The 18,952-nt window shown below is 37.7% G+C and overlaps 3 protein-coding genes, 1 long non-coding RNA gene and 1 pseudogene across 7 annotated transcripts; 3 read left to right on the top strand and 2 right to left on the bottom strand.

The window, feature by feature from the left end:
* Positions 1-3,803: 3,803 nt before the first annotated feature.
* On the bottom strand, positions 3,804-8,366 carry LOC116936806 (annotated as a pseudogene).
* A 69-nt stretch (positions 8,367-8,435) lies between these two features.
* LOC123470065 lies at positions 8,436-10,089 on the top strand. 2 transcript variants are annotated; one of them, XM_045169623.1, is made up of 4 exons: positions 8,436-8,831; positions 8,904-9,237; positions 9,317-9,730; positions 9,798-10,089. In XM_045169623.1, exons 2-4 carry the CDS (start codon positions 8,944-8,946, stop codon positions 9,981-9,983), a joined length of 894 nt encoding a protein of 297 aa, XP_045025558.1. In that variant the 5' UTR covers positions 8,436-8,831; positions 8,904-8,943; the 3' UTR covers positions 9,984-10,089. The 2 variants fall into 2 exon arrangements, with proteins under 2 accessions (XP_045025558.1, XP_045025559.1); XM_045169624.1 differs by having other exon boundaries at positions 8,713-8,831; positions 8,884-9,237.
* Positions 9,972-12,338, bottom strand: LOC123466356. Of its 3 annotated transcripts, none has more exons than XR_006643482.1 (5): positions 11,391-12,338; positions 11,094-11,221; positions 10,912-11,028; positions 10,585-10,746; positions 9,972-10,467 (listed from the first exon to the last, which is right to left on the bottom strand). It is a non-coding gene; the product is annotated as an uncharacterized LOC123466356 (long non-coding RNA). The 3 variants fall into 3 exon arrangements; XR_006643483.1 differs by having other exon boundaries at positions 10,959-11,028; positions 11,391-12,337; XR_006643481.1 differs by lacking the exon at positions 10,912-11,028 and having other exon boundaries at positions 11,391-12,334.
* A 1,121-nt stretch (positions 12,339-13,459) lies between these two features.
* On the top strand, positions 13,460-14,834 carry LOC116934979. The gene is made up of 5 exons (XM_045169625.1): positions 13,460-13,769; positions 13,830-13,988; positions 14,049-14,169; positions 14,233-14,408; positions 14,486-14,834. The coding sequence occupies exons 1-5, from the start codon at positions 13,605-13,607 to the stop codon at positions 14,561-14,563; spliced, it is 699 nt and encodes a 232-aa protein (XP_045025560.1). The 5' UTR covers positions 13,460-13,604; the 3' UTR covers positions 14,564-14,834.
* A 209-nt stretch (positions 14,835-15,043) lies between these two features.
* LOC116917349 (prenylcysteine oxidase) lies at positions 15,044-17,261 on the top strand. Its single transcript, XM_032922791.2, has 5 exons — positions 15,044-15,424; positions 15,518-15,724; positions 15,799-15,973; positions 16,095-16,303; positions 16,371-17,261. Exons 1-5 carry the CDS (start codon positions 15,328-15,330, stop codon positions 17,120-17,122), a joined length of 1,440 nt encoding a protein of 479 aa, XP_032778682.2. The 5' UTR covers positions 15,044-15,327; the 3' UTR covers positions 17,123-17,261.
* Positions 17,262-18,952: the final 1,691 nt, after the last annotated feature.

The following is an 18,952-nucleotide window of genomic DNA, read 5'->3' as shown; positions in this document are numbered from 1 at the left end:
CTTTCCTTCTTACCTGGTATTCCTTACACGTGTGGGCCACGATCCGGTTTTATTTATTGGAGACGAGGAGGTCAAACTCAGGAGGAAGAGTGTTCAAGTGTGAAATCGTATATAAATAAATATAGGGGCAATAGAGGCAAAAAGAAAGGGAAATAAAATGTTTAAAAATCAGAGTCGCTTTTACCAGTACTAGACCCAACTGCAGTGCACAAAAAAAGTGTGGAATTTTATTTTCAGCTGTCGCCAGTTGTCGTGTAACCTAAACATGAAACCGGTTATTTTTCATGCCCGTTTTCATTGTCTTTGTTGTTGTAAGTGCATATTCTTTCCGCAGAATTCCGCAATCTTCCCGCACACACACTCACACACCCATGTTCTTTGTTCTCTATGCATGGCGTAATCCTTCCTACTTTCGGATATCTTTCATCGCTCCATGTTTATTTATTCGTTTTGATTCGTTCTTGAACGTGTTTTTTGTTTACATGTACCCTGCTGGAAAGGGAGGGGCGTCTCGATCCACCGACGTGTCGCGAACTCGACGTGAAAATTCGGACGAAAATTCTTCATTACCTCTTGCATACCTATGCTACCTGTGTGCTTCAGAACAAACTGGGTTCTTTCTCGTCTTGCCGCGGCCAGTGAACTCGTTGTTGAACAAAAAAACGTCTTCTGACGAGTCAAACTGATTTTTGTGATAGCATTCTTTAGAATGCTTTGACTCTAATTGATGCCGATAAATAACTGAAAAGACAAAGGCTACTGTTACCATGAGTTAAATTCTGAATTTTTTACACACTCAAATGTTCTGCGTTGCCTTCCCGCTTATCGATTGAGTTTTAAGATGGACTGCACTTCTATGCCATCTGGCGTGATTGTTATCGATATCTGCCAAAACCTCATGTTGGCCGTTTTCTTGACAATGGACCGATTCACGGTGTTCGTGAAATTCTTGATATTTAAGTAACCATAAGAGTAAGTAACCATTCATTAAATAATTCTTCAAAATTTTCCCGATAGGGATTCTTGCAAAACGGAATTGCATACTACATGTCTCCTCATGAATGATGTCGACCGCCCCCACATTTTTCTGAGATTTCTCCCGATAGATGGTGTTATTTTCCCGAAAAATCACGAAAACTAGGCGAAATCAGGCCGCAAACTTACTTTTGAAGGCCGGCTTCCGGCGTCGCCTAGCAACGGACTTCATATGAAAGGCCGTGTATATGAGCAATTTCTATTCCGTTTACGTGAGGTCGTTGTGTTTTGTGTTTGTGTTTCGTTAATCTAGTTGCTTCACCGCGTGTGGAACTTATTCATCGCTTTGATAGGTGTGTGTTATTCTGTGGCATATTCAACTGAACGGCTTTGTTGGAGATGTGTTGAGCGGGAAGCTAATAAACGTTCGTGAATGCGTTCCATTTTAAACATTTTTTGGCTACTCGTAAATAAACTGAAATTTGCCATTTTTGAAGGCTATACCCTTCCCACTTTTTCATTTTTGGCCAAATTTCAAATTTTGCTTAAAATACATGATTTCGATTAAGAATTCAATAAAACTCACGGAAATCAGGTTTATTTTTCTATTGGTCTTATAGTTTTTGATTTAAACGTTAAAAACCATAAATTAAGTTAATGCGCTTACAGCACTGTTTTCGTTCATTTGTAAAATGGCTAGTTTGACGAGAAAATCAATAGCTAAATCAAAATCAGCGATAAATTTCGATCATGCCGTGTTATTTTTGGAGAATTTCAAGAAATGTCGTTTTTGGCCGATTTTGACAAAAGTGGGAAGGCTATACCCTTCCCACTTTTTCATTTTTGGCCAAATTTCAAATTTTGCTTAAAATACATGATTTCGATTAAGAATTCAATAAAAATCACGTTAATCAGGTTTTTTTTTGTATTGGTCTTATAGTTTTTTATTTAAACGTAAAAAACCATTAATTCAATTGGTGCGCTAAGAGCACTGTTTTCGTTAATTTTGAAAACGGCTAGTTTAAAGAGAAAACCAATGACTAAATCGAAATCAGCGTTCAATTTCGATTATGCCATGTGATTTTTGGAGAATTTCAAGAGATGTCGTTTTTGGCCGATTTTGACAAAAGTGGGAAGGCTATACCCTTCCCACTTTTTCATTTTTGGCCAAATTTCAAATTTTGCTTAAAATACATGATTTCGATTCAAAATTGAATAAAAATCACGTAAATCAGGTTTATTTTTCTATTGGTCTTATAGGTTTTGATTGAAACGTTAAAAACCATAAATTAAGTTAATGTGCTAACAGCACTATTTTCTATAATTTTTAAAACGGCTAGTTTGACGAGAAAATCAATAGCTAAATCGAATTCAGCGTTAAATTTCGATTATGCGGTGTGATTTTTGGAGAATTTAAAGAGATGTCATTTTTGGCCGATTTTGACAAAAGTGGGAAGGCTACACCCTCCCCACTTTTTCATTTTTGGCCAAATTTCAAATTTTGCTTAAAATACATGATTTCGATTCAAAATTGAATAAAAATCACGTAAATCAGGTTTATTTTTCTATTGGTCTTATAGGTTTTTATTTAAACGTTAAAAACCATAAATTAAGTTAATGTGCTAACAGCACTATTTTCTATAATTTTTAAAACGGCTAGTTTGACGAGAAAATCAATAGCTAAATCGAATTCAGCGTTAAATTTCGATTATGCCGTGTGATTTTTGGAGAATTTCAAGAGATGTCATTTTTGGCCGATTTTGACAAAAGTGGGAAGGCTATACCCTTCCCACTTTTTCATTTTTGGCCAAATTTCAAATTTTGCTTAAAATACATGATTTTGATTAAGAATTCAATAAAACTCACGGAAATCAGGTTTATTTTTCTATTGGTCTTATAGGTTTTTGATTTAAACGTTAAAAACCATAAATTAAGTTAATGCGCTTACAGCACTGTTTTCGTTCATTTGTAAAATGGCTAGTTTGACGAGAAAATCAATAGCTAAATCAAAATCAGCGATAAATTTCGATTATGCCGTGTTATTTTTGGAGAATTTCAAGAGATGTCGTTTTTGGCCGATTTTGACAAAAGTGGGAAGGCTATACCCTTCCCACTTTTTCATTTTTGGCCAAATTTCAAATTTTGCTTAAAATACATGATTTCGATTCAGAATTGAATAAAAATCACGTAAATCACGTTTGTTTTTTTTTTGGTCTTATAGGTTTTGATTTAAACGTTAAAAACCATAAATTAAGTTAATGTGCTAACAGCACTATTTTCTATAATTTTTAAAACGGCTGGTTTGTCGAGAAAATCAATAGCTAAATCGAATTCAGCGTTAAATTTCGATTATGCCGTGTGATTTTTGGAGAATTTCAAGAGATGTCATTTTTGGCTGATTTTGACAAAAGTGGGAAGGCTATACCCTTCCCACTTTTTCATTTTTGGCCAAATTTCAAATTTTGCTTAAAATACATGATTTTGATTAAGAATTCAATAAAACTCACGGAAATCAGGTTTATTTTTCTATTGGTCTTATAGGTTTTGATTTAAACGTTAAAAACCATAAATTAAGTTAATGCGCTTACAGCACTGTTTTCGTTCATTTGTAAAATGGCTAGTTTGACGAGAAAATTAATAGCTAAATCAAAATCAGCGATAAATTTCGATCATGCCGTGTTATTTTTGGAGAATTTCAAGAAATGTCGTTTTTGGCCGATTTTGACAAAAGTGGGAAGGCTATACCCTTCCCACTTTTTCATTTTTGGCCAAATTTCAAATTTTGCTTAAAATACATGATTTCGATTCAGAATTGAATAAAAATCACGTAAATCACGTTTATTTTTCTATTGGTCTTATAGGTTTTGATTTAAACGTTAAAAACCATAAATTAAGTTAATGTGCTAACAGCACTATTTTCTATAATTTTTAAAACGGCTGGTTTGACGAGAAAATCAATAGCTAAATCGAAATCAGCGTTAAATTTCGATTATGCTGTGTGATTTTTGGAGAATTTCAAGAGATGTCGTTTTTTGCCGATTTTGACAAAAGTGGGAAGGCTTTATATTTTTGCGAATTTGAATGGCTTCAACCATCTTGTCTACAACCTAATAAACGGTATCCATGTTTAAAGCAAGATCAGTTTTTAAAATGTACCTTTTTATGTACTTCTTGAGGCAGGTGAGTATCAGGAATTGCAGGAAGTCCAATGATAAAATCCTTAGAAAGAATGGTCGAAAAACAACCGATCACTTGGATGATGAAATGCGTTAACTCAAATCGCGATCAAAGTGAAAGGGGATCAAGGCGATTGGCATCTGGGCTAGGTTTTTATAGCAACCCGAATCCCTTAATATTTTATTTACCAAATAATCCGCTTCCCTCAAAGTCGCCAAAATGTTACCCGTTAAGTAGGTAGGTGTAATGTCTGTAACCAATTCACGTACAGCCTTTCCGAATAAGTAGTAAACACGGTTGACTTCATGACACTCACGCGATATTAAGTGGGCGCAGGTAGCTAAATCACTCCAGTTTGGTTGTGTCTGATCAGAGCTCAGTACTACGCAATAGCTACAAGTTCGGCAATCTCCCTGCAGGGAAAAAAACAATCTTTATAAAAATCCGCCACAGAACGTCTAAATTGCGAAGCCTTTTACCTGAACACCGACAGTGCGAATAGGCAGTAGCGTGGCAACATACTGGTTGTGACTGGACAGTACTTCCAGAAGAAGACGCTCTTCTTCCGACGTCCCGATTTCAATCCGATTGAGCAAGTCATGCTCCTTGGCTGCTATGTTTGCATAATGGACCATCACACGAATCAGAACTTGTTTCTAATCGAAATCAGCTTCCAAGAACGGTTCTTCGGCGTAAATGATTCGAATTGACAAACCGGGACCAGGAAACGGGTTTCAGTAATTCTACGGGCGGACTCAGCTCGCGACCTAAGGCTCTTACTTCATCTTTATGGAAGTATATTGAGAAATATTGCAAAAAGAGTAAGATCTTACTGAAATACCATAACGCAGGAAACACCTTAATGCAATTACCTTCTAGAGGTTCTAGTACACGACCTTGAAGGCGGAACTGACCAACAATTTCGGAATCGTTATGATAAGTCTTTACTGTCCGTCAACAGTCCGACACAACGACAAAGTTTGGCGACCATGCACGTTGGTGGAGGCATCGCGGAAAGTCAAACTTACTTCAACAACCTAAAACAATTCGAAATATCAAATCTGATCGCTGGTATGAAAAAGAAATGAGAAGCCACTGTCTGTAAAAGAACCCGGTTATAGAAAAAGTATTATAAACCGTGGAGTTTGAGATGGGACAGGACGTCGTATTTTGGAAATTATGGCCAATCATAAGATTCTGAAAAGTCCAGAAAAGTTTTTCAAATTACCCGAAGATTGGGCCCGATTGCTGTAAACTAGTGACGACCTGCTCGGATTCGTCTTTACGCAGGAAACCGTTATCGATATGGATGGCCTACACTCGGGACGATTCGTCACCCCGTAGAAGTGCTTTATGGAGAAGGGAAGCACAAACGGCGGAATCGAATCCGCTGCTTAGCACGATCTTATCATGTCCGACCGTGCGCCGGATATAATCGTTACACTGCTGCTCGCGTTTCTCCAATGTGAAACCTCCTTGCAATCCACAGATATCGAATAAGAAGTTATGTAGCATTTTTGGTCATAGTTTCCCATTCAATGGAAAGGAAACCAATATACCGTTTTCAGTCAAATCATGGGAGTCAACGCAACCCTTTTGTAACCTTGTCTACGCTGTCACCATTGGTCAGTAATACCAGTTGCCGAGTATCTAAGCCTTTAAACATTGGGCACTCCGTTTCTACTTGGATCTCGAATTGCCCACCGCAAACATATTTTCTCTCCACCGTTACACCTTAACAAAAAATAAAAAATAAAAAAATAAATAATAAAAAAACATTGACGTTCTATATGACATTGTTTTTTTCTGACATGGTAAATACTGCTGCGAAATAATTTGAATAATAAAAATTTGATAAAACAGAATTGGTTACCTAATTCCTTGTTGAGTAATTGCATGCATAACAAATTACCGGCATTGGAAGACCGCAAGTAAAGATTGCTGGTCGTTAAGTGAGGCATCCGCTGCGTAGACTGAGTTGGGACCTGTTCAAAAGTAATGTAAAATATGTTTGACTTAACCATTTCACAACTTGATCCTGAACATATGTACACACTTTCATGTTTTCAAAAGTTAATTGTAACAATAACATTAAGCAAAAAAGCCAACTAAACAATGTCTGACTTGTTTTTTGTTTCATTCTTTACCTCCTGATATTACAATTTCTTTATAGCCTTGTTGAAGCAGAAGGGCAGCTGGGGTTCCGAGGGCTAGAATATCAGATTCCACACATTGGTCTCTGACTCTGGAATCAATAATCTCAAGCATAAATTTTTTATATCATCTATTTCCCATGGCGTTGTGGGTGGGTGTCTGACTGGGATGTTGAAGATTGTGGAATCAATCTCCACTTGTGAAATCAATTGATATAAAGTAATAGGTCATGTGTTGTTTCATTTTACCAATTTAACATTAGCATGGGCTGACTACCTCAAATTGTGTTGATCACGTGTGATTAAGTATCCAGGATTCCACTGAGTTGGTCATCGGCTCGTAATTTTTGGCTCGTCAATTGAGCAATCGATTCAGGTATCATCGTCGTTCAACCTTCTCGGACGCGGACAATAATCGCTGGAAGCGGGAAAATTTCGGACGCACAGGTAACAAATCGGTGAGCCAGAACAGGCTCCACGTTTGATGTGGATAGATTTCTTGCACGTTATTTGTGGCCTGAACAGACGAGAATGTTCCGCTATAACTATCAGCACGCCAGGATTCCTAAGATGAAAGCGGGGAAAAAATGTTGATCCTATATTCACCAATAGACAAAATAACAAGAGTTAAAATGTTAAGAATTATTTATTTCAATTCTTACCAATCCATGCTCTTCTGCCATCTCAACCAACAGTTGACAAATCAAGTCCCAAATTGAAGCTTCACCACCATGCAACATTTGTTCCAACACCTAGTTTCAACAACAACACTCAACACTTGAAACTAGCATACAAAAGAGAAAACAGTTTATTACCTAGGGACGTTACGGGAGGCACGCAAACTCGAACACTACCAGCTGTGGCACGAACCAAACGAACCTGACCTGAACGACAGTTCACCTACATAAAACACACTGATATATTTTGGGAACAGAGAAGGACAACACTAGTCCTCTGTAAGTAATCAGGTCTTCTTAGAGGTAGACTGCTCATGGTTAATGCAGTACAAATTGTTTTCATCATAATAAAAAGGAAAACAAATGGACTTGAAACATACCATGCAACTTCGTTTGTGAAACAAAATTATCCTCTTTCAGGCATCAGATGGAGCACACTAGATCTTTGACAAACACAAAGCTACATCTGCAGAGTAATATAAACTAGTAAAATTCACCTCCTCCTGTACCAGAACCATTTACACAAATAAACTTTCAGTACCAGAAATCCTTTGCTTAAATTTGATCAAAGCCAAGATTAGGCAGACTGATAAGCACAAATTCTAACCATTACAAAAGAAAAGATATCACCATCAATTCCAACTTACTAAGGCTCATGTTTCAAGGGAAGATCTGAAGGCCGTACACTGGCATGGAATCCACCTTCTGATAGAACCCACATAGCCATTTCCATGGGGAAACCTAAATTTCAAAGAGACAAAGATCCAAATTCTGTCATAAGTTCATAAATACTACTAAGTATAATTCACTAACATTTTACTAATACTGATCAGACAAAATTTGCAGTCGAGGAGCATGTATCACAGGAATCAAACGGTAACTCCTGTTGTCATCATAAAATATAGTTTTTTCTTTTGCTATGCGAAATTAGCAGACTTCCAACGATCTCCAACTCCTAATGAAGAATGTCATTCTGGCTTTACGACTACATAAACAACTACATTTATCCAGAAGATCAACATACTTACCGGTGTCAGTTAATTCAGCAACTAAGATTCCCCCTGAACTGAACTGCTCTATGTCCATACTAGTTGCTAAAATTCTTATCGAATCCACTGAATAACGGCGATGTTTCCCCTTTGATGTAGCTGGACGGCCATGCTCGAAACAATGGAAAGCACCGGACCTCAAGAAAAGCAGGTCCGTTGCCAGGCGACGCATGAAGGCCCCGCCCCTTAACAGCTTCGCAGCCTCATTTCCTCATCTTCGTGACCGACGCGCCATCTCAGAAAAAAAAACTCAGTCGCTCTTAGATTGCTCGGCACTCCTTTGATCGTTGAACCGATGATTAACACGATCTCTTCGTTGATCTTGACGTTATCTCCTGAGCAGTGTTTCCTATCTTTTTAAAAAGATAGATAAGATACCGATAAGATAAGATACTTTCGGTATTTTTTGTGTATCTGTATCTTCCCCAAAAAATTTCATGAAATATCTTATCTTATCGGTATCTTTGATAAATTTTGCTCAAAGATACCGATAAGATACAGATACTTGCATTTTATCTTATCTATTGAATTTATCAGATAAGATAAGATAAGTTACTAAACAAGTGCGGATTTTTGTTTTTTTTGGCGCCACTTGTGGCTCACAAAATATGTTGTTTAGCATAACCTCATTCACACTTTGTCACTTTCACAGCAGTCGAAAATTTACTCTTTTTTTGTTCTTTTTCAAAAGTCATAGTTTCACAATTCACACGTGTTTCGTGTTAAGTAAGTCGTGGTTAATCGTAGGTTACACACTCATTATTTTTCAAAAAGAATTTCACTGTGACTGACTATTACAAGTAAGACAGTATCATTATTTGATAAGCGATATTGTGTAATTTTATTAATTAGATGTTGTATGTATTATCTAGACAATGAAGTAGAGTGTTGGAGACCTGGAGTACACTTTTCATGGCTCCCCCTTTTAAGATGCCTCATGCAAAGAAAAGTGCCCCGAAGTCTCGAAGTCGAGGTCGGGGTTCTGTGTCAAACCCGAGAGGTAGATCTGCAGCTGGAGCTAGTGCACAAAATCAACTGGACAGAATCGTTAATGCCTTGCCCATTTCTCAACTACATCAAAATCAGCTCACTGAAGAAGAAGAAGAGAACGCAGAGAGAGATCAATCACAAGATGACAGTAATGCTGCCAATAATAACACAGATGAATCTATGATGGAACAGACCATCAGTTCTGATGTTCAGGAGGTAAGAATTCAATGCCGTTGTTTCATAATTTGTTGTTTTTAACTTTTGTGTACTGATCTTCTTATTTTGTTAATTTTAGGAACCACCAGGCCAGCCAATTTCATCTTTCGTGATATCAAACTGGGTTCCTGCGTGGAGACGCAAATTTTTCTATGATTGGCGACAGGATTCGTCAACTGGCAAAATATATGCGAAATGCGAACTTTGCAAAAGCTGTCATACCAATCGCCACCTTACAGGAAATCTGTCTTCGTTTACCAACTTCACTAAACATCTAAAAGGTGTCCATTTAGAAGAATGGAAAGCTTACGAAGACCAGCAGTCGAAAAAGAAAGGCGACCCTAGACAGCAATCCATCAAGGAGTATGGCACGGGTAAATCAATTCATAAGTCCAGGCAGCAGCAACTCGACATACAGTTAACGTATTCCATGGCCGAGGACAACATTCCCCTCAACATTCTGAAAAGACCTCGATTCAAGGAATGGATTCAGGTGTGTATTATTCCTTTTTACTACAGTCAAGGCAATAACAACTTTTTTTATTTTTTCTTATCTCTAGAACGGCATGGTAGGATACCAGCTTCCTTCTATGGAAAAGATGCGAAATTCTATGTTGCCTAAGATTGCTGCCGCTACTAAAGAAAAGGCCCTTCAGTTGCTGAAGACATGTACTTCATTCAATATTATTCTTGACATTTGGTCATCTAAACAAATGATGGGATACATCATAATAAACTTTTGTTAATTGGTTTATTATATTTTTTGATGAAACATTTCATTTTCTCGTTTCGTTTCCATTTCATCAATATGCTCACCATGTAATGGAAAAAATACAGAAATTTAGCAAACAACACTGACTAAATGATTTCTAAACTTTGCTACGCTTCTTTCATATTGTTTTTTGAAACATGTATCTTTGAAAGTATCTTGTATCTTATCGGTATCTTATCTTTATCTTATCTTTTCAACTCATTTTTTCCCATTACCTTATCTTATCTTTTCAAAAAATGGAGGTGAAGTAACTTATCTTATCTTTTTGGACTTAAAAAAAAGATAGGAAACACTGCTCCTGAGAGAGAGATTAGTGCCGACACTCCGAACACAGTGCCATCTATGGGGTTAAATCTCAGAAAAAGTGTCGGTCGGTGCGTCGGTCCACTGGTCGTTGTAAAAGGGTAACGGTAAAAAACACATTTTTTATAGAATCCATATCGGGAAACTGTGTAGTCCTATGTTCAATAAACGTTAAGCTAATATAAATATTTGTCATACATTAGCATGTGAAAGCCAAATATAAACCAAAATTATTAAAAAGTTAGTTTTAAAAAAATTAAGTTGCTGCATACCATTTCGGCTATACCATATTCACTGCCATGGAATAGGTCTATAAAATTTTCTTGGACCCCACCGGAAATCATTTGTAGTTTTTAAAGCTCCATAACAGTTGAATTAGAAATAGCTGTCAGAACCAATCAGCTTTTGTAAGCTCCGGACGGAAAAAGAAAGAACTGGAAGAAGAACAAAAAAAATCAGCAATCTACCGTTTGTGCATACATGGACGACGAAGGCTGAATTTGAGCGTTTCGATCAGAACTGCAGTATCGGTAGCGTTACATTTCTACTGAGGAAATGCAAATCCAGCCATAGAAATAATGCATTTATATTATTTTTACATAAATATTATGTTCAGTGACTGTCGAATTTAGACGGAATCGTTTACTAGAGTCAGTCTGAATTCCTGCTTTGACTGTAGAATTTTCACCTCAAATTCAGCCATTTCAAAAGAGGATCTAAAGAATTGCCAACATCAAACATACCTCCAAAGTAAAAAAACAAGATAGCTTTCATATAATACCTGTTTAAGAATTTTCTTTTGCTTGATGATTCTTGGGTGGAGGTTGGAAGTCTTTTATTCTTCTGTTGCTCTTTCACATTTTGTTCAATCTTCTTGCACTTGTTATGTAACTCCTTGAAATCTAATTCCTAAGAAGTTTTAACAATTTACGAAAAATATCCACATATCAAAAAAGGTATATAATGCCACCACAAACAAAATAATATTGGAAAAATGAAAAGAAAAAACATTGAACTTAATTTCTGTCTTAAATGCTTCCACATGTTTTGAATACTGTGTACTATGACTATGAATTACTTTTTCTTTTAAGGAGGCTAGCTGCTGATACACTTCAATCTCTCTTTTCCACATAGCTGCCTAAACAGTTTGGAGATTTCTTTGCAATATGGTGGTTTCCCCATTTTTAATATTATTTCTTTTGCAGTCTTTGGTTTTCTTCTTTTAGTAGCTCTAGCTCAGCTAAATCCACTAACTTGACTGTCACATTACTGTTCCTATTGATTTGATTCTGTAGCACCTTTTTTAATAAGCCATACCACGATTCTTCTTTGACGACAAGATTATTAAAAACCTTGCTGACACACAGACTGATATGCATTATCAATTCTTCAATGGGGGTAAGAAGCTACAAAACAACGACAAAATAAAAAGAAAAGTCTATTGCCCCTCAACTCCAGAGGACACTAGTAACGGAGAAGGGTAAACTTCTAACCTTTTTTTTTCTTTTCGTTATTATGTGAAACCTTCTTGCAATCTTTCCGCTGATATTCAGGTTTGTTTTTTTTTGTTAGCTATTTTATTGAGATAAAATCCTTCTGTAGTTATTGCAAACGCATTTATTTCTCCAGAATCGTGCGTGTCAATGTGTCATAAGATGATGCTTTAGGTACCATATTTGTCATCAATCAATGTCATTTGAAATGACATTTATCATTTAAAACTATCAAAAAAATCTAAATAATACCAAAAAAGCATCATCTTATGACACACACGACTCTGAAGAAAAGAATGCATTTGCAATTAGTACCCACTGAAAGATTTTACCTCAATAAAATAACTAAGGGAAAAAAACGTGAATACAAGCAGTGAATATCAGGCTACAGGACGAAGGTATCACATAATAAAAAAAAGAAAAAACAGTCAGAAGGCCCCAAGGCCGATCCATCCCCGTAGCTAGTGCCATCTGGAGTTGAGGGGCAATAGACTTTTTCTATTGCCTCTCAACTGTCAAGTTGCGTCTGTCGGTCTGGGCAGCATAGGTTTCTCACAGCGCCCCCCGGGCTGCCGGGGGGAAATAGACAATTTTGACACTAGCGCCCACCGGCTGCCGGGGGGAAATAGATTTTACCCTTATTTATTTTGTGCCACAACATTTTCGGCAAAATGTCGTTGTCCGGCGTACTCCGGAAGTTAGCTAGTTTTAATGCAATACATTGCCATATAAAGTAAGACAAGTTATATCCCTGAATAGGGTTAACTTTATTTACTGTTGTGTTCATTGTAGCTTTTTGGGCCGAATTGCTCGACAACAACCTGTATCATGTATGCATGTAACATCCTGTATGCATGCAACATCCTGTATGCATGTATCAGCCATTCCAAAGAGCCAACATACAGCATCGAGAAACTGGACCAGTTGATTGAATCGGGAGAAGCGAAAAAACGCGAATTCGTTCCTGTAAAAGCGGCAAGAAGTGACCATAATGTTTCAGTTTTTCATGATGAATTAACAAGGTAAGACTTTTAAAGCAATAGTCTAGCATCAACACCTAACTTTTTGGTTTCGGTCCCCAGCAAATTCATCAATATGGTTATGGAAAAAGGCCATAATGAAGTAGCAACAAAATTGGTTGAAACAGTAAAATACCATTAAAAATATATATTGGAAATATATCCTAATAAAGTTGATATATATTAACATCGACTAGGATTGGTTTAAGTAAAAAAGCTGCCGAGTGGATTGATGCTCCATTAAGGTTTTACATAGCGGATTCTAAGAGCGTCAGCGTCCTTGATAAATCAAAGATAACATAAAAATCACGAGTAAAATTTGTGTTACGTCTATTCTCTCTCGGAGTATATGTTGTCCAAGAATAAACTAAATCCTGTGTTAAATCGTTAATAAAGATTCTTCAAACGTTTGCAGTACTTTTGCTTGATAGATTGTGCCACGTGTCCTAAGAACTTGCCCAAAGGGAAACGTTTCCGGTAATGTAAAAATACAGATCCTATTGTCCGGCATACCAATAGCAAATTTTAAAATATCCGACTTCGTAATAACGCCGAGTTTTATTTCAAAAGGGAAACGTTGAACATATTTAATAAACCGACGACGGTTACGATGATTCTTAAATTTGAATGGTGTTCTACGGGGCCGTAGAACACCATCAGGATCGACGGCCATATTGAAGGGCCAGAACTCTGTCGAGGCAGTTGCATCTTCATCACGCTCTCCAACACTTGACGAAATAAAGCTGTAAAACACCCATTTTGCAAGAAAAAAACTCAAACATGGCTAACACTGCTTCTCAGAAAGATTTGCTCGATACTATTTGGCATGCTACTCGTGGTTTTATCGGGAAAGAATTACTTTTAGAGAGCAAACTCGTACCAGTTCCCTACCTCTCGAATGCTGATGATTTCGGCCTCTTCTCAGTTTTCGTCAAGAGCAAATCGGTAACTACTTTATTTACACAAACGGCCAATAAACCTCAAAATAAAAATGTTTGTCCTAAGGAAAACGTAAGTCAAAAGATTAAGCATTCGCTGGCGGGTGCTTGTTACCATGTAATTGGCCACGTTTCCCAAGTCATTGAGCTGGAAAAAACTGACCTTGATCGTTTGTTGAACAGCGCTAAACCACACACAGAAGACGTTGGCAATCAGTCCGAAAAGGTACATTAACAGCTTTGTGCATTCTTCGTTTCATTTTAATATTATTTTCAACATGCTCAGTGGGAGAAAGACATCGATTTGGGATCAAAGTCGGTACATTTGACTGTCGAAGGGCTTCACAAATTTCTCATCCCGCTAAATTTGAGTGAAGGAGACCTTTGCCTGAAGCAAAATATTCCTGGTACGTAAACAGGCAGAACATTACGGAGGCATGTGGAGTAAATTAAGTTTTCATCGATTTTAGATCTGGTCGGCGCCAAAAGCGTGTACATCATTACAGATGTAATGAAGGCCAGTCGCGTTACAGCATGTGTTACGAGCGATGACGACACGATGGAAAGAGTTTCTGCTGTTTCTGTTCCAATAGGATTTGGCTATTCGAAATTCCGATTGACTCCCGAGGGACTCGTTGCTGAACAGGTCTCATTTTGTTTGTTCTTACCCTCGAGGGCATCAAATAACGTTTTGTGCTTTTGAAAAAATACTTAATACCACAGATGAAATGCAAGCCTGCTATCTACGGCAAATGGGTTGTTGTGATTAATCAACTCTCCGAAATCCTCAACAAATTGTAAGACTCGCATGCCATGCTGCTCAAATCTCAAATCCTGGTTTCACGGCGGACGACGCTAAAAGTGATTTTCAACCTTGTCAAAATTATCTTTTAAACTGTTTAAACATTTCGAAACGTTCCTACTAGCGTTATTTTCAAAATTTTTACTTACTAACTTTTTACTTTCGACTCGTTCTGTTACTGTCACACGCCGTCCCATTCGCCATATTTATGTGTCCTATTCGAGTTCAATATTTTAATTACAAATACCTCACAATGTTTTGCAAACCTAAGAATACTCGTCATTTCCAATCTTTCTCTCTGGCATGTATACATCATTTACCGGCAAAGGTATAGTGATATTTACAAACAAACAGTTGTCGGGTATAACGAAGAACAGGTAAAATGGATTTACGGTTGTTTTTTTGGTTTTTGTTTGACATTTGACACCTACTTCATCCAGCCTAATAAGGAAACGCAAAGAACAGCTATTTAAGAGACGTCAGTTTTAGCATAACTAAACGAAAAACAAAAAAATTTCTAGATAAAAAAACAATAATGAATCCCACTGAAATTGTTCCTAATCATGATCGCCGTTACCCCCATCTATTGGCAAAATTTACGTGAAAACAAGTATCAGTGGTGGTCATATCAGTCATCTTGACAGAATTGCCGTTCGGAAACTTGCTATTCAACAAATGTGAAGTAGCGGGGTAGCGGCCAAAGGTTTTTACCGGATTTTTAAAAATAAAGGCCGTCATTACGTTATTCACTGAACATTACGTGATGTGTCCAATTTCATTTTGCATTCAGCTCTCATTTTTAATTCTTTTGCTGATTTATGATTCTCAGCAAACAGTGGACCCGGTTGAACCGCGAATTGGTAAGCTTTTGCTTTCGCATGCTAGATGATCCATAAACATATCCAAGTAACAGTATTAATGGGTGCACATTTTTCTGTTTGTTTTTGTTACAGCAATTATTGGTGCTGGTATCAGTGGAACCTCTGCTGCCTACTTTCTTAGCAAGACTACAGGTCTCAATCCTAAAATTGACATCTATTCAAAAGACCCAGTTGGTGGAAGGATGGCCACGATTAATATCCATGGATTTGATTTTGAAACTGGAGGTTCTATTCTGCATCCAAGAAATAGATACATGAAACAGTTTGCAGAAGAATTCGGTAATAAAAAAATATAAAACAAATGTTCAGCATGAATACAATGTCAATTTTTTATTTGTGTTTCTAAACAACAGGTTTCAAACAAAAGAAGGGTATCAGTGGCAAATTTGGACTTTATGATGGTTCTGGGTTTGTATACAGTGAAGGTGATTGGAGTGTCCTGAATGTGGCTTCTCTTCTCTGGCGCTATGGCTTTAGTCTCTTGAAAGTCAATACTCTAATAGGAGATATGCTGAATCAGTTTGAAAGGTATTTTTCATATAAAAATGTGTGTGTTTCAATTGTTTTGAGCATAGCAAAGTATCATCAATGAACTGTTTTAATTTGCAATAGATAACAAGGCTAACTACTTCCTCTTGTTATAAATCAGAATCTATAACGTGCAAGACGATGGCTATGCCTTTTCTAACGTTGCCGATCTGTTATCTGCCATGGATCCTTCTTTCAACTTGATGTTGGAGCGTACGTTGGAAGAGGGTCTGAAACGAGTGGGCATATCCAGTCTGTTCATCGACGAATTGGCAAATGCCATCATGCGAGTTAACTATGGGCAGTCGACAGATGCCCATCAGTTCGTGGGTACAAAAATAATGCCATACTTCTAATTGTATGTTTCGAAAATTTTTACCATTCCTTTCTTTATTAGGAAGTGTTTCCTTAGCCGGAGCAGAAACTGGCCTCTGGTCGCTTCGCGGTGGGAACAAGAAGATTCCGCAAGCCTTACTAAATACTTCGAGAGCTAATTTTTATTACGAAGAAGTAGAAGCCATCCATTTGAACACTGACGGACGGTTCAGCCTACGGTTCAAACAGAATGACGAAATGCCCTCATACGACGCTGTGATATTGGCTACGCCCGTAACAAATGATACGTCATCGTTTGGGTTTGAAAACTTTCCTCGCCAGTTCCATTTCCCCGGCCGTTATCACCAGACTATTTGTACCATGGTCCAAGGGGAAGTCAACCACGAAACGTTTGGATTTGCTGATGCGAGTTCAGTTATTGACGACATCTTCACCACAAATCGGACGCTTTTCTTCAATTCTCTAGCCAGAAACTATCCGGTTGACATGGATGATGGCGGAGGAGATGCCCCGTCGGTCTGGAAAGTTTTCTCTAACGAGCCTCTCACGAAAGAAGAGCTCAACATCCTGTTTTCATCCATTAATGAAACCTACGTGATTCATTGGAAAGCCTATCCGGAATACGACGGGACCATATCTACAGGAAATTTCACACTGTATCCTGGTCTTTATCACATCAATGCAATTGAATTCGCGGCATCAGCAATGGAAATGTCAGTCATTGGAGCCAGAAACGTAGCGCTGCTGGCAGCTAGTCATCTTGGTGTTGATATACAGGACCGTAGGGCTCAAAGTTTCCATATTGAGTTGTAATGTAATCAACTTTGGAACGAAAGTATTATTTTTTAACCGTTCACGGGAAATTGGTCGAAAAAAAGTTCAAGTAACGTGCATTATTATCGTTTGTAAAAAGTCGAATACAGTGACCGCAAGGAGTAGTCTAGAATTTAAAGGTACCGACTACATACCTGTTTTTAATCTACTGATTCTTCAGCCAAAAAATATACTGGGAGACGTGAAGTAATGGTTACCTGAAAGAAGGCTTTACATACATGCCAAGAAAGAATGAAATCTATTCGAACCCTAAAAATGTATGACAGCCATAACTTGCATGGGAGTGGAACAAATGAGGTACATGATATTGACCCAGATTCGGTTACCCATTTAAGATACCGACGCGGATCATGCCTGAGAGTTCTAAATTGCAAGGAATTCTAGTGAAAGTTGTGATGTTAAACAATATACATGGTAAGATGCATCAAAGAAGACAAAGTTCTTCAGAGCACCTCCTCATAGGTTTCCTAATGGGCTTCCCGTGTTGAAAGCTTTCTTAGAACTTACTTAATCTAACTTTCACCAGCTAAGAAGAAATGGTTAAACAACTGTGTGGTTGTTTGTCAACTACGAATCTTGTCCAAGAATTACGAAAAGACAAATAAATGAGAGTTCTTATTGCTTATGGTGTCAACCGGGATCAAATTGTAATGTATCCGTATTCTTCCTTATCGAGGTATTTAATTATATTTCACGACACCCATTGCAAGAATTAGTATTAAAAGGAGGCCGGATTTTCAGCAATATTGTTTTATGTAGGTTTGCCTATAAAAGTGTAATCGACTTTCCTCTTGTTTATTAATTTGAGAAGCCGGAAGAACGAAGGGAAATTACTTTTCACGAAACATTCTTTCGTACAAATCTCACGAAGACCCAATTATCTTACGTAGTTTAGTTCCTTACCCCTCACGTGTCGTGCAGTCGTATTACACATCACAGTATACGTATACATGCAAGTGGCAAACAATCACTATGCCCACACCGTAGATAAAAGACATAAACTTCTGAAGGAAAGAACATATCATGGAACTGAAAAATGGAATAAAAAAGTGAATAAAGAAATAAATAAACAAGAAAATGTGATGAAGCTTATGCGATAGAGTAACTTAAAATAAAATTCCTAGTACCTGGTATGGCCCGAGATTGAATTGTCGCTCTATCACAAAATTACAATTCCTGGAATGTCATGCAATGCCACCTACAATCCAAACAGCTGAAGACGGTGTGCAATTCTAATTCATTCTCGCGTCATTTTTCTTCTTTCCGTTGTTGTCGCATCATGGTTTTATTCATTAATGCACGTCCAACAATCGGACAGGTGGAATGTGGAGAATTGCAATCCTGGCGCAAATCATTGGCGGTTATACAGTCGACGAGGAAATAGCACTGGGTCGACATTCCACATCACCACGCGCGCAACAGGTTGCAGATTCTCGCAATGAAATATTGAGAGAGAGAGATAGTCCCATATGGACCACAAAAGCTTGGCGATGACCAATCACGGAAGCTCATCCATCAACGTGCCACGAATGGTATGCAGGAAACTATACCGAAGCCCAACGGTGCAACCTTTGTCGTAAAACAGAAATTGGGAGCGATGAACTTTTCAACCCCCCACAACAAGTAGATGGGCGAGACGAGAAACGCAATGAGCGCAACGTCATATTTCGAAAACAAAACAACAAAAACAGGGAAAACCCTAAAATATAGATATTTATTTCAATTGCATGCCTATCTCAGATATGAGATTCGACCTTTTTCAGCTTCTGCTGCGGTGCTGGCATGCATCACCTTTCACCGTTCCCCCAT

The sequence above is a fragment of the Daphnia magna genome, linkage group LG2 (assembly GCF_020631705.1).
Source record: "Daphnia magna isolate NIES linkage group LG2, ASM2063170v1.1, whole genome shotgun sequence".
Lineage (NCBI taxonomy): Eukaryota > Metazoa > Arthropoda > Branchiopoda > Diplostraca > Daphniidae > Daphnia > Daphnia magna.
The sequence above is the reverse complement of the archived record's forward strand: the minus strand, read 5'-3'. Positions and strand labels throughout refer to the sequence as shown.